This window comes from Epinephelus moara, chromosome 5, assembly GCF_006386435.1.
Source record: "Epinephelus moara isolate mb chromosome 5, YSFRI_EMoa_1.0, whole genome shotgun sequence".
In the NCBI taxonomy this organism is placed as follows: Eukaryota; Metazoa; Chordata; class Actinopteri; order Perciformes; family Serranidae; genus Epinephelus; species Epinephelus moara.
This window is the reverse complement of record NC_065510.1, coordinates 36,443,459-36,456,650: the sequence shown is the minus strand read 5'-3', so window position 1 is coordinate 36,456,650 and position 13,192 is coordinate 36,443,459. Positions and strand designations below refer to the sequence as shown.

At 41.1% G+C, this 13,192-nt stretch overlaps 1 protein-coding gene across 1 annotated transcript in view; it reads left to right on the top strand.

The window, feature by feature from the left end:
• adgrl3.1 (adhesion G protein-coupled receptor L3.1) overlaps positions 1-13,192 on the top strand; it is a 174,475-nt gene that overhangs the window by 85,168 nt on the left and 76,115 nt on the right. Inside the window, exon 7 of the mRNA XM_050044160.1 lies at positions 664-1,452. Within this exon, the coding sequence (XP_049900117.1) occupies positions 664-1,452 (789 nt within the window). The remainder of the gene's footprint in view (positions 1-663; positions 1,453-13,192) is intronic.

The following is a 13,192-nucleotide window of genomic DNA, read 5'->3' as shown; positions in this document are numbered from 1 at the left end:
ACATCTGGCCCCGTCTCTGTGTGTATCTGCTATGTGAGTGTATGCGACAACATTCCAATTAAATTACAAAGGTCCCTATGACTGGTCGCACTGGCTTCCCAGAATTTATTGCGTCTCCCACATCCCTCATAAAACATGACCCCAGTATTCAAAGATGGGAATACCAAGAATGGATTGGGAAATGAATTATTGTAACAATTGCAGAAACAGCAGGCGATAAAAGACGTGTTCGGCTCTACAGTTGGTTGTTCCTGACAGCGATAGAAAGGGAGGGAAGGGAAGAAAGAGCTATGAGACTAATGAGGAGCCGGGGAGGGAGGGAGAAGTGGGAATTGAGGGAAAGGGAGGGAAGTAGAACAAAATGTGCCATTTTCTCTTTTTCTCTTAGCTGTGAGAGCAGGGTATTATCTGCTGAATGGGAGGCATGCTGCTGCCGTTCTTAAGAATGACAGTAACTATACAACATCCAAATCACAACACAGTGAGCCTATCGTGTCATCGTCACTCACTGGTGGTTAAGGTTGCGTTACAACACAATTTAACATTTATGAAAAGAGGCAAACATTTCACAGGCGCTGTCAGGAAATCTAGAGAGAATAGTTGACATTTTAGAGCAACTATAAAAATATATCTAATGTGAGAATTTTATCATTCCTTCCTCAGTATTTCTCTGCCCCGGCATTCTACGAGGAGTTTACCAAAGTGAGCATCTCTTTGAGTCAGATCACCAGTCTGGTGCATGGTGTAAAGACCCGCTGCAGGCCTCGGACAAGATCTACTACATGCCCTGGACGCCGTACCGCACAGACACACTCACAGAGTACTCGTCAAAAGAGGACTTCATCGCAGGCCGTCCCACCACCACCTACAAGCTCCCACATCGTGTGGATGGGACCGGTTTTGTCGTCTATGATGGTGCACTGTTCTTCAACAAGGAGCGAACCCGCAACATTGTAAAGTTTGACCTGCGCACTCGCATCAAGAGTGGCGAGGCCATTATTGCCAACGCCAACTACCATGACACCTCGCCGTACCGCTGGGGGGGAAAGTCAGACATTGACCTGGCGGTAGACGAGAATGGACTGTGGGTGATCTATGCAACGGAGCAGAACAACGGGCGCATCGTGGTGAGTCAGCTAAACCCCTATACCCTACGCATCGAGGGCTCCTGGGACACCAGCTACGACAAACGCTCCGCCTCCAACGCTTTCATGATCTGCGGAGTCCTGTATGTGGTCAAAACTGTGTATGAAGATGATGACAACGAAGGGACGGGGAACAAAATCGACTACATGTACAACACTGATAAGAGCAAAGAGATGACGGTTAACATACCGTTCCCTAATTCCTACCAGTACATCGCGGCAGTGGATTACAACCCGAGAGACAACCTGCTGTACGTGTGGAATAACTACCACGTGGTCAAGTACTCGCTGGACTTCGGCAACAATGGTAGGTCCCGCTTTCTTCACATCTTCCTCCTCCTCCCTCCTCCCACCGTTTTTAGTGTCTTTTATGCCGATAGTAATAGCCATGACCAGAGGCATGATGTTTTTGGGTGGTCCATTCGTACTTACATACATCTGTCCCAATCTCAGGAACTCAGTATCCCAGGAACACCATCAGATAATTTCTCCAAAATTTGACAAAAACATCCACTTTGACTTAATGATGAACTGATAAGACTTTGGTGGTCAAAAGGCAAGGTCACTTTGACCTTACGTCCATCTCATTCTTGTGAACGCAATTGTTCAAAATCACCTTGAGGAAACTTGCTCAAATTTGGCAAATAATCCTCCACTTGGACTCATTGGTAAACTGAGGTGGTAAACTTTTGGTGGTCAAACATCACTATGACCTTGTATCTGTGTCAATTTTGAGAACACAATATCTCAAAAACGCCCTGAGGGAATTTCTTCAAATTTGGCTGAAACGTCCAAATGTGGAAGGTCAAAGGTCAGTGTGACTTTACGACTGTTTCATTCATTCATTCATTCTCACTTGGATGCAAGGATGAACTAATTAGAATATGGTGCTTAAAGGTCAAGGTCATTGTGATCACACAAAACATTTTGGCCATAACTCAAGAATTCATAGACTAACTGACAAAACTGTACACAAATATCTGATAGATTGATATGATGAAGTGATGACATTTCATATCCAAAAGGTCAAAGGTCAACTTCACTGTGACATCATAATGTTCTGCAAAAACACTTTTCTGGCCATTACTCAACACCATAACTCAGGAGCAGAAGGGGAGACATTTGGTCAGATACTGAATCACTGTTTCCCACAGAATTAGAATCTATGTGTGGCAGTAGTGGACATCTTGGGGGGTGGGTGGCGTGGGGGCTCAAACGTTTCTTATTTTTCTGTTTTTGTCTGGGTCCTTGTGTACCAGTCTGTGTCCCCTCTATAAATTTGAAAGGTTTTTGCAGGTCTGTGAACACAGCACAGGCGGAACTTTTTTTTTCTCCTCAGTGGCAGTTTGTGGAGTTTTGAGTCATGGGGTGGATAATTGATCAGTCGATCCGATCAGAGAGAGAACCAGCTGTTTTTGAGTAAAAGTTAAGTTTTACTTTCACTGCACCTGGTGTTCTGCTTCTCTGTCTGTATCAAAGTACACTCTGCGCTCTGAGAGTTTGGTACAATTAATTATATATATATATATATATATAGATATATTCCAACGGCACACCTAATGAACAGTCTGCCTCCAAAAAAAGAAAATCAAAACATGGCCTCAGGTGTTTTCGTGGTGGGCAGCCACAAAAATTAATGTGTTGGAATCCCTGTTAAATTGGTGACACTAATCTTGGGTGTCCATTTTGAAACTGTGTTGATTGTATACTGTAGATCTTCTGTGCCACTGGGTTGAAGATGTGTGTGAAGCATTCATGTTTTAGAATATGCAGCTACTTTGCAGGAAAATTTCATGGACATACATGGATATCAGTTCTAACTGCAACTGGCCGGTTTGCAGAGGCATACAACCACAAGGTGGTAATTCTAGTGCTTAATTAGCACCATGTGTATTAATAAGAAAAAAGATGCAGGTTTGCGTACTTTCCCCACTAAATTTATTCAACAGGCTGTGATGTGATTTTTTAAATCTTCACATGGAATACCTTGGCATGTCTGTAATGCTTTTAATATTCATTCATTTTAATATTCATAATGTTTTTTCTTTTGCTTTTTTTGATGTGACATAAGGAATACTTACAGCCACTAATCTTCATCTAATAATTAATTCTGCAAAATGACTTAAAAAAGGAAGAAAAAGAAAAGCGCCATCTGTGCCGTCACGGTTCTCAATTATGACTGTTCCCCCACCACCCCACCCATGCTATCAGCACGTTTTCACAATTAAAACAAAGAAACTTGAATAGTTTTAGAGCTGGTCCTGCATATACAAGTGTCATTTAAACTGTAAATGTCTGTAGAGTTGCTATTTTTGTGGACATGTCTCTGCACTAGTCAGCCAAAGAATAATTCACAAACACAACATGAAGAATACCTTGATCTGAACCTTTAGAGGAATATCTCTAATGGTGCTATGCTGAGCCTTACATACTGTAAATGCCTCTTGCCTGTTACTGTACCATTTGCCAGCCATCTCTTTAGATTCCTCAGCTGCTTAACAAATGCGATGCATTCCTCGACAATGGAGCCAGGAGTGTCTGGAGGGAAGGGGAGCTGAGACCGCTTTCATACAGGACATCCTCTTATGATGACAATCTGAAGACACTTCAACCTGTGTTTGAAGTTTTTTTGTTTTATCGTTGACCCATTCAAAAGAGGCTGCTGTCAAAGGTTTATTTCTGGCTGTTACCATTCACAGAGACCCAAATCTGCAAATTTAGTCGCATACATATTACCACTAGAACAACACAAGCGCAGCATCAATGATAGCAGCCAGCTGTTTTTAACAAAAAGCTTTGATAAATTGTCTGCTTTTTGGTGCTGCACAGGCAGCATGGCAAGATTATCAACTAGCTGGTGAACAGAGTGGAGCGTTTAGCTGTTAAAAGCCAAATAATTCCCTAAGGGGTGGGTGATAATGTAAATAAGTAAGGTTAAGTAAGGTGATATTGTGTCAGTTTTGTATTTACAGCTTGTTCTGCCACCAAATGATCAAATGAATCAATTATTGCTGTTTAAAGCGACACTTTTTAATCCTTTGAGCACCACAAAGTATCATCTTCATTATTTACAATTAGGGGTAAGTAAGGCAATACAAATAGTCGAGGGGCCTGCACTATGAAGCAGGATGTCTTTATGTTACTCTCTTCGCTAATCCTGACATTGGCCATCTGGTTAACGGTTATCACAAAATTGGTTAGCGACTGGCTCAGTCATCTCTGGGTTTTCCCATCTAGCCACGAGCATGCTAATGTGAAAGGGATAGTGTTATTAAGATGAAACAATAACACTAATTACCTGCAGGGGTATTCTGCTTTAGGGAAAGCAAGAAGTCATATTCATTGGAGTGAAATGTAAACAGCCTGTAATCTTACAACAGAGTAAGAAGATGTAGAAATACTAGAAATCATTTCCAATATAAAAAGTAGGCCAAGGCTTAAAATACATGTAGGTATTATTAAATATCACTTCAGTATAGACTGAGTGCTATTTAGTTGGATGATGAAGAAACCTCTCTGAAGATGTCACATAAAAACACTTCAGAGTAATTCCAGAATGTTTCTGCTGCTGAAGAGTGGAAAAGTAGTTAATGACTGATGAGTCTATCTGACCGTAATGTTGCATTTATAATCAAGGGAGCCAATTAACAGTGTGTGGATGTTTTTCTAATAAAAACACAATCTTTTTATTTCCAGTTCTCATCACACAGGTGAGGTTCTGAGCTGCAGTGATGAAATCAGAGTGCATAATCAGCCACACTTTCAGCTATCAATCCAGGGATAAAATTAACTTCACAAAACAAAATGCAACTGAACACATCATTATGTGTTTAGTGTTGTAAACAATATCTCGGTTTGCTGGAAGCTCTATTTCCTAGAGACCATCTTGGGATGGAATCACTCCAGCTGCGATACAGTAATCTGTGACTTCAAACAAATGAGGGCCAGGGACGTTACGTGGAGGAGCAATAGCGCTCTTCCTATTTCCTACCCCTCTACTTCTGGCAACCTTGCTTGGACCACACCCGTCTTTGAACTCGGTCTTCATTGTGATCTCAACCATACATCTGTAAAGTTCTGTGATCGCATCTTTCACAGTTGAATCAGCCTCACAGTACTTAAAACCCAGGGTTAACCCTGAGGTTACCTCACTAACCCAAAATCCTGCTTCATAGTTCAGGTCTCTGGTGAACCGCTCCTTTACACTGGGACTGCCACATGTGAATCAGAAAATCAGTACAAATGAAGGTTAAAGGGGTGAAAACTTATGACATTGATGGATATGTCTGTTTATCTAAGCTGTATAGTGCCTGACCCATTCCCAGCTTGGGTCAGAGGGGTCATGAATCCAGCTTGAAGGTTAATTCATTTTGATCAAGCACCAATGCGTGTTTTAACGAGCATTGCTTTGTCCATCTAGAGGAAAAGTGTGTAACCCAGGGTGACTCTCTTTCAACTCTGGTGTGAGGTTAGAGTCCCTCCTCCCCTCCTTCCCTCCTCTGGATGGAAGGGCTTAGGCCCCTGGAGCCTGAAGGGCTATTTGCCCAGCGTAATTGCCTTTCAGCACCTTTCTATGGAGTGGTCAAGGCAGTCTGGCTGCGTGTCTTATTAAATGATGTCTGAATTAATGCATGCTCTTACACGCAGTTAGGAGGCGCAGTACAAGGAATTATAGAGAGAGGCAGTGTTAAACTTGGTTTCTACCGATCAGTGTGTGTGTGTGGAAAGCGAGACCTTGCTGTAAAAATGTGTGTGTGTTTACGTATGCATAATGTGCATGCCCGTGTGCTAACGTGCTAATGTACTTTTGGTATGAGTTTGTGTTCCTCTATTCATGAGTGTGTATGCGTGTTTATTGGAGCACGCTTGAGAGTGTGATCACTCTCATAATGGAGCTCTGGGTGTCTCAGGAGGCTCTAAAGAGGAGATCAATGGGGATTCAATGTGGAGAATGACCTCCAGTGCACAGCAACAAGCCAGACTGCTGACCAGCGGGAGATAAATACATACAATCAATGCCGCCCCGCTCCTTTACTCCCCTCCTCGCTCTGCTCCCTCACTCAATGAAGACAAGGAATAAATTAACTACCTTAACTGCATGATTTTCTCATTCTTCAGAAAATGAGGCGACAAGTCGATTCATTCAAGTTTGATTTTGTTGTTGTATGCAGACCCTATATTTTGCTCTTCATTCCTTATGGACATGTCTATGAAAGGTGATTTTCAGTTTAGATCACAATAAATATATTAAGCGTACACTGTAAGGTAAACTTTCTGTGTTCCAGCCCTGCTGCTTTTTTTCTTTTTTCTTTTTCATACTCGGTTCAGGAAACAGGCCAAGGAAAGAGGCCATTCTGAGGGTTTCCTCCTATTACTGATGTAGCGTAATACTCGCCCTGTTTTGGTTTCAGCTCATATGGACTTCTTAAAAGATATAAAATGAGACAGGAAATGGGCCGTGGAGTAAGAGAAGGCCACTGAGGACTGAGAAGGTACAACGCAGAAAGCACCAATTACTGTTTTGTCTGTCCAACTGGCTAACAAAGGAAGCTCACTGGACACTTTGGAAGAGGTCATTCTAAAGCATTTGCACTGTTTGGATTAGAGCTTGGGGGTACTTTTTTTTTTTATACCTGCATACTTTCCTTACATTTCACGGGGTATACCGTATATGACAGTATTTCAACAAAGAAACTAAGAAAAACTAACTTAAAAGCTAAGCTGTTGGTGATGTAAGTCATTGTAGCATGTATGTCATTGGCTGCGGTTACATGATGGCTTCTCATTCAGAATGAAATAAATCTGAATGAAATCATTCGTAATTAAAGTTTTTCCAGGTAGTTTACATGGGAAATATTCATTCCGAATGAGGGTTTACACGGGAGATCAGTTTAATCGCCTTTATTCAGGTCTGCGCATGGTTTGGGGCAGGGAAGGTTTCTGATTGGATAGGGGGCGGGGCGGATGTTACGTGTTTACGTTTACCGGAAGAAAACACTGTAGTCCTCACTCCGGATAACAAGATGCTTGACGACGCCATTCTTAGTGCCTTTTTCGGGCTTGTTTTGCTTATATTCTTGAAGCAGCAGTACGACAACAACCTTGTTCTGCTAATGCTTCGTCTGTTGAGGAGGAGAAGGGAGGTAGAAGGTCGAAGAAGGGAGATAGAAGACCGTGCTTTGGCGTATGGAAATCAGTAAGTGCAACGAGTCCGACTCCTCTATCTCAGCCCGTTGCTATGCGCGCTACGTCATCACGCCAGAAGGGCAAGGAAACGAGCATGCGCAGAAACAACGGAATGGCTGGAATCGGGTAGGAGGTGTATACAAGACAGAAAAATTCTTCCATTCGGGTTCTGAAAAGGAATATTCCACCCCTGTGCACCCGATTAGATTTTCTTTTGGGTTGGCTGTTTTCATTTCTATTCGGGTAGGGCTTCCAACCCGAATGCAAAAGGAATACATGGCTCCATGTAAACGCACGTATTGTTTAGCCTACAATGCTACATTTCTAATATGCAATTAATCTACCCAGACAAGTCTTGCTGGGTTTAAATACTTATAGCACATAGAATAATAATGAGATGTCAAACAAACACTGTTATTGCTGGAGGTCCTGATGACACTGGTTGCCATGGTAGATACATGGCATACATTCGTGGGCTGAACAGAGAGGATGTCTTGAATATAATCATGAAGCTACTGGTTTTGTGTGGCTGATTTGATGTTATGTTGTGACACAGCGTTCATTCATCGAGCTCCACCCACTGTACCCTAGTAGGCAAATTCGCATTTCCTACATTAGCATAGGCACGTCTTGCCCTACACTGCCTTACATCCGCCTCTGATTGGCTTACCCTGATATTCTTACCCTAACCAATCTCAGTCTTCTTGCCTAAACCTAACCAACCTAACAAATGAAGGCAATGAGCCTTAGACAGTCAGACACACAGTAGGGTGGGGCATGCCTTCTCCATTCTAGGACGCACTAATTTGCACCAGTAGAGAGCTACGCCCGTGCTAACACAACTAGGGTTACAATATCGTAACCTTTGTTCTGGTGTTTGTGCTTATGATAAGTCAACATTAAACACTTCTGTGTCTGAGGAGTTTGGCTTATTTTTTTAAGTGAGCAATAAAATGTGTGTAGAAAATGTTTATATCCCCCAAAGTATATGGTATTGAAAGAAGTATCGAGTTGACCCCTGTATTGAAAAATGTAAACATCCAGCCCAGCATTATATCACATGAGGTTTGCTTTAATCATAAGAATTTAAATATCACAGGGAAGAAATAAAAAGGCAAAGTTTAGTTCACCTTAGGCCAACAGATAATATAAAAGGTTTACTCCCATGCATTCCATCACATTGTTGATGCAGCATGCAGCAGAAAATGATCTTTTTGAAATGCATATTTTTCCTCCCTTGGTACTCAAGAAGAAAGTGGATTGCCTCTCTACATTTATTGTCTCCCATGTCTGTTTATGTTTTTTCTTTGTCTGTTAAACACCCATTCTCCCCATCTCTCACACAAACACATGCGCTCACAATGGCAGGAATCTCAATATTCCCCTTTCCCCTTCTCGTATATCTTCCTTTTACTCCGTGTTTTCCACTGTTTTTCTCTCTGTTGTCCTTATCTCCCTCTTAATCTGCCCTCCTTTTTCTGTGCCCAACCCTTCCCCACATCACACAAAGCTATTTCATCGAGTGTCCTTAGATGTATATATTATAGAGGCCTAGTGCGTGAATGCCTACACAGAGTAAGAGTCAAAGTCACTTGTCTCTGCATCACCCCTTTCTCCCCCTGCGCACCACACTCCCCAAACACTCTCTCACTCTCTACTGTTTATGGAGTTGTTTCATCATGTCTTCTTACATGCATATTATAGAGGCCTGCCCTACGCAAGCGGCATGGCTCCGATGAAACATTTGAATAATTTATCACCTCCAGTCTGCCTTGCCACACTTTAGAAAGTTTTCCCAACAAAGTCGAAAATTATTCATGTTATCTGCATCTTCGGGAAGGGAGGGGCAAACAGGGATATAACTAAATAGATTTCAACTTGTACATGCTGCTTTTGCACATCTTTGTTTTACCCTTATTTTCTCTCTCCTCATTTCGGTCTCAGTTTCCCCAGCTACCCCACTTCTTACTTTTAGGGGTTTTCCACTGGCTCTTCTAACGACTCCCAGTCCAACCATGCTGCATTGATTTGCGTTGACCTGGACTATTTCCAGAGTAAGGTCAAAGCGCTCCCAACCACCATTAAGCAGGTTGCTCTGACATCATATGGACTTTGTCATTATTCACTGACAATTCAGCAACATGTTTAAACAGCCTCTGGTGCTATTGCTAGACAAGTTTTCCAAGCAATAAGTGGTAGACGCCAAACAAAATTGTAGCAACAACCTGAAGGTCCATGATTAAAAGTAACTGGCTACCTACAACCACTGCACAGTATAACAGTAAACAGGGCTAATGAAGGCATTGCTTTGAACACCATCCCATCCAGATGAGCACATCATCAGTAAAAGACACACTTTCAGTGTTGTATGGAGACACAAATCCCTGCTACTTGTGGCTGACACAGCGAGTCAAACAGAGTCAAGCCAAAATATGTATGGAAAAGGGCATGTTCTGCTAGTGTTGTCTCACTTTAGAACTTTAAGGTGATTATCTACTTGAGTTCAGGTGAGATAATCTGATTACACATACTGCAAGATAGAATTAGCACCTTTACAACTTGGTGTTAGAGGAAAGGCATTTAACTGTGGAAGTTTCCCTAGCAACCCTACAGGTATTTTTGTTCTGTCATATAGACATGGTGTTAAAGAAGTTAATTAGGAGGAGACAAAAACACACTGTTTTACAAATGGTTATGTGCATTTAATGACAACAGCTTGATTGAAAACAGCAAGATATTTGCTCTGTGCAAGATCATACCAATGTTTTTACATAAATATGCAGTATTAAATCTGCTGCTACAGTTCTGTTTCTCAAAATCAACCACTTGTCCTGTCACAATAATTACCATGTTGACTTATCATACCTATGTGGACATGACCTCAATATTGCCCACTGTGTTTAAATGAATATTTATTTACATAAGAATGTCACCAGCATTTCAGCCAACATGATGCCAGAATAAACAACTGGATTTTCCTGACCATGATAAGAATTGGGTGCAGTGATTTTCCCTTTTTTGTCTCTCTCCAACCTGGCATACTTGCGCAAGTCTAAATAAAAATAAAACAACACTAAAGGGACGACACAGCGAAGCTTACTGAAAGTGAAAGAGGTGCAGTCCTGATAGTAGTTCCTGCCAACCCCTGGAAATGAGCCAAAAAGTCTGTTGTTTGTAGTTTTACCCCCCAACAACTTCACCCTTCACTCTGTAACCTTAACCTTAACCCTAAACCTTCACTTTGTAAATCCACTAGCCATCTAATTAACCCATCCAAGGAGCTGACTTTAGCACACTGGATTTTGAAGGTAACGGTAGTGTTCCCGCAGCTTCACTAAGCTTGTCTAGTTGTTGCAAATGGCATCATTTGGTTTTGTTTTAGTGGGCAAGTCTTAAACTTAGAGATTTTAAGCTATTCCCATAAAGGTATTTTAATCATATATAAACGTTCTTGTACATATTAACCCCATTAAGGTGTTCCTGTTGTTTTTTAAATTCTGTTTTTTTTTTTGTTTTTTTCATATTCCAGTTCTAATGTCTGAATATTCTTCAAAATTAAAGTTCATTGCTCTTTGAAAGGGTGTACATGCATTATTATGCTATTATATTATTGTTATATCAGTGGCATGAAATGACAATGATATTGTTTATTGTAACTATTTCTGAGAGAATATCTTGTCCAACAAAAGCAGTTCTTGTGACAGGCCTACAGCTCTTTTTTTTTCAACCCAAATAATGCTGTACTAAACAATATTTAATAGCAAAAAATATCTCAAACATTCTAGTTTTCCTCTTAAGAGAAAGAGATATTCAGAGGCCCAACAGCATTAAAAATAATTGTTTGTTTTTGCATTTGTCTACACTGATTTAAGAGCTTGAGTGCATTTTGCTCAGGCATTATTTTAGTGTGCGCAGTTCTAAAAAAAGTCAAAATTCTAACTCACTGTGACATCCATGTAACCACAAATTAAAACTCAATTATCCTAGCCTGTTTGCTTATTTCAGCCAAATATTTAAAGTGTCTAAAGTGATATCCTCAATCTTAATTAGAGAGCAATCAAACGCTGGCATTCTATTCTAATCTATTAAATACACAGTTGTAAAGAGATGACCTCTATTTGCCACTCTCGCCACTCTGTCAGTTTACGGAAATTTAAAGGTTCACCTTTGAACCCTTAATGGATGGAATCACAGAGTTCCATTTCCTAGGGAAGTCAAGCATGGAGTTGCTATTGTCTTTACCCCCTCTCCACTTATTTACAACACCCACCCTCCCTCCCCTCCCCCGCTCTTCTTCTCTCCTCTCCCTTTTTGCCTTCCTTGGCACCAGATTGCAATCAAGCGACGTGGCGAAGCAGTGCAGGAAATGTTGGAAACAAGCTAAAGTGGAAGGAATAACAAGAGTTAATGGTTGAAGTGGGGACACTCTTTCACCAGATCACTGATTAGAGCGACCCTCAGCACATTTTTGGCTTGTCACACAAAGTTATGGTGTGTATGTGTGTGTGTGTGAGTGTGCATACTGTCTGTTTAAGTCCTTCACAGACCTTAATGTTCACCACTTAGGATGATTTGGCTCTGTGAAAATGAAGGCAGGTTTTCTTGGGATGTTTTATGATTGTTTGTAAAGTATAAACTGTTGAATTCAAAATGTTAGTCACCCAATTTTGGGAGAGTATGTTAAAAAAAATTTAAAAAAAAAGTAAAATGAATGTCTAAAACAAAAAAAGTGCACTCAGTAGAGCGCAGATGTCCACTAGACCCCCAAGCAACTGCTGGGGCTGATTGCAGCCACTCCAGACGAATCTTGTAATTCCAGCAGACACAGCGTCCTAAAAGCGAATAAAAATACACGCCTTGTTTTTTTGTGATGAGCATTCCTGCTAAAATGCACTGTATGTTAAATATAAACACAATATATGAGGATGAATGCACTTTAACTAACTGAAACACAGCCACAAATCTTTGATCTATGCCATTTATAACTGAACTTTTAACGGTATTAACTTTTTTTGTAGGATACATGACAGAAAAAGGGAAAATAACAATTAACACAAATAAGATAGACAAAAAATAAACTATTTAACTACCTAGCCTACTTATGGTAGAAGCGCAGGTGGCAGCCAATTTTGCCTGGTAGAACTGTCCCTCCCAGCTCCATTACAGTGAAGATGGTGGCGAAGATAACCAAAACAATTGACTTCTTTATCGCATATCGTGCCTGCGTTTGAGCACATCGTATTGTTAATGTGCAGATGGTCCAGTTCAAAATGAGACCAAACTTTTCTATGGGTCTCGTTTTTGAGCCTTGATGAAGGCCAAAATGTGGCCTGCAACAGACTGTAATGCTTACTGTTTTTAGCTGAGCCAATTTCGTAAAAATCTGTGGCCCCAACTGGCCAGTTAAGACGAATGAGGAGTTAGCCATCAATGATGATATAAAACAGTCAATAAAACAGATTTTTTCAACAATTGTGACTCACTGCAACCATGAGAGGTCTTTGAGCAAAGAGTCATAAATGTGCAAACAAAATATTAGGCTAATTGGTCCAGTAGTATGCCAGATTAACTGCAGATAGATGTAAAAACACACTCACACACAAGACAAAATGCATGATCCCCTCCAGGCTTACACCTAGCTGAGACAATAAAATTGTCAGAGTCAAACTACTACACAAAAAATCACCAGTAATCTGTATTATACAAGGCAACATGACTACATAATGTCTTTCACACCTTAGTCTACACTCCCGCTCTCACTTCTGCCCTCTCCCTTGTTCGTCTTCTCCCTCCCTGCCCGTCTCCCTCATCCCCAAATAGATTACGACACAGCCGTCTCAGCAGAGACTGAACTCTGCTTC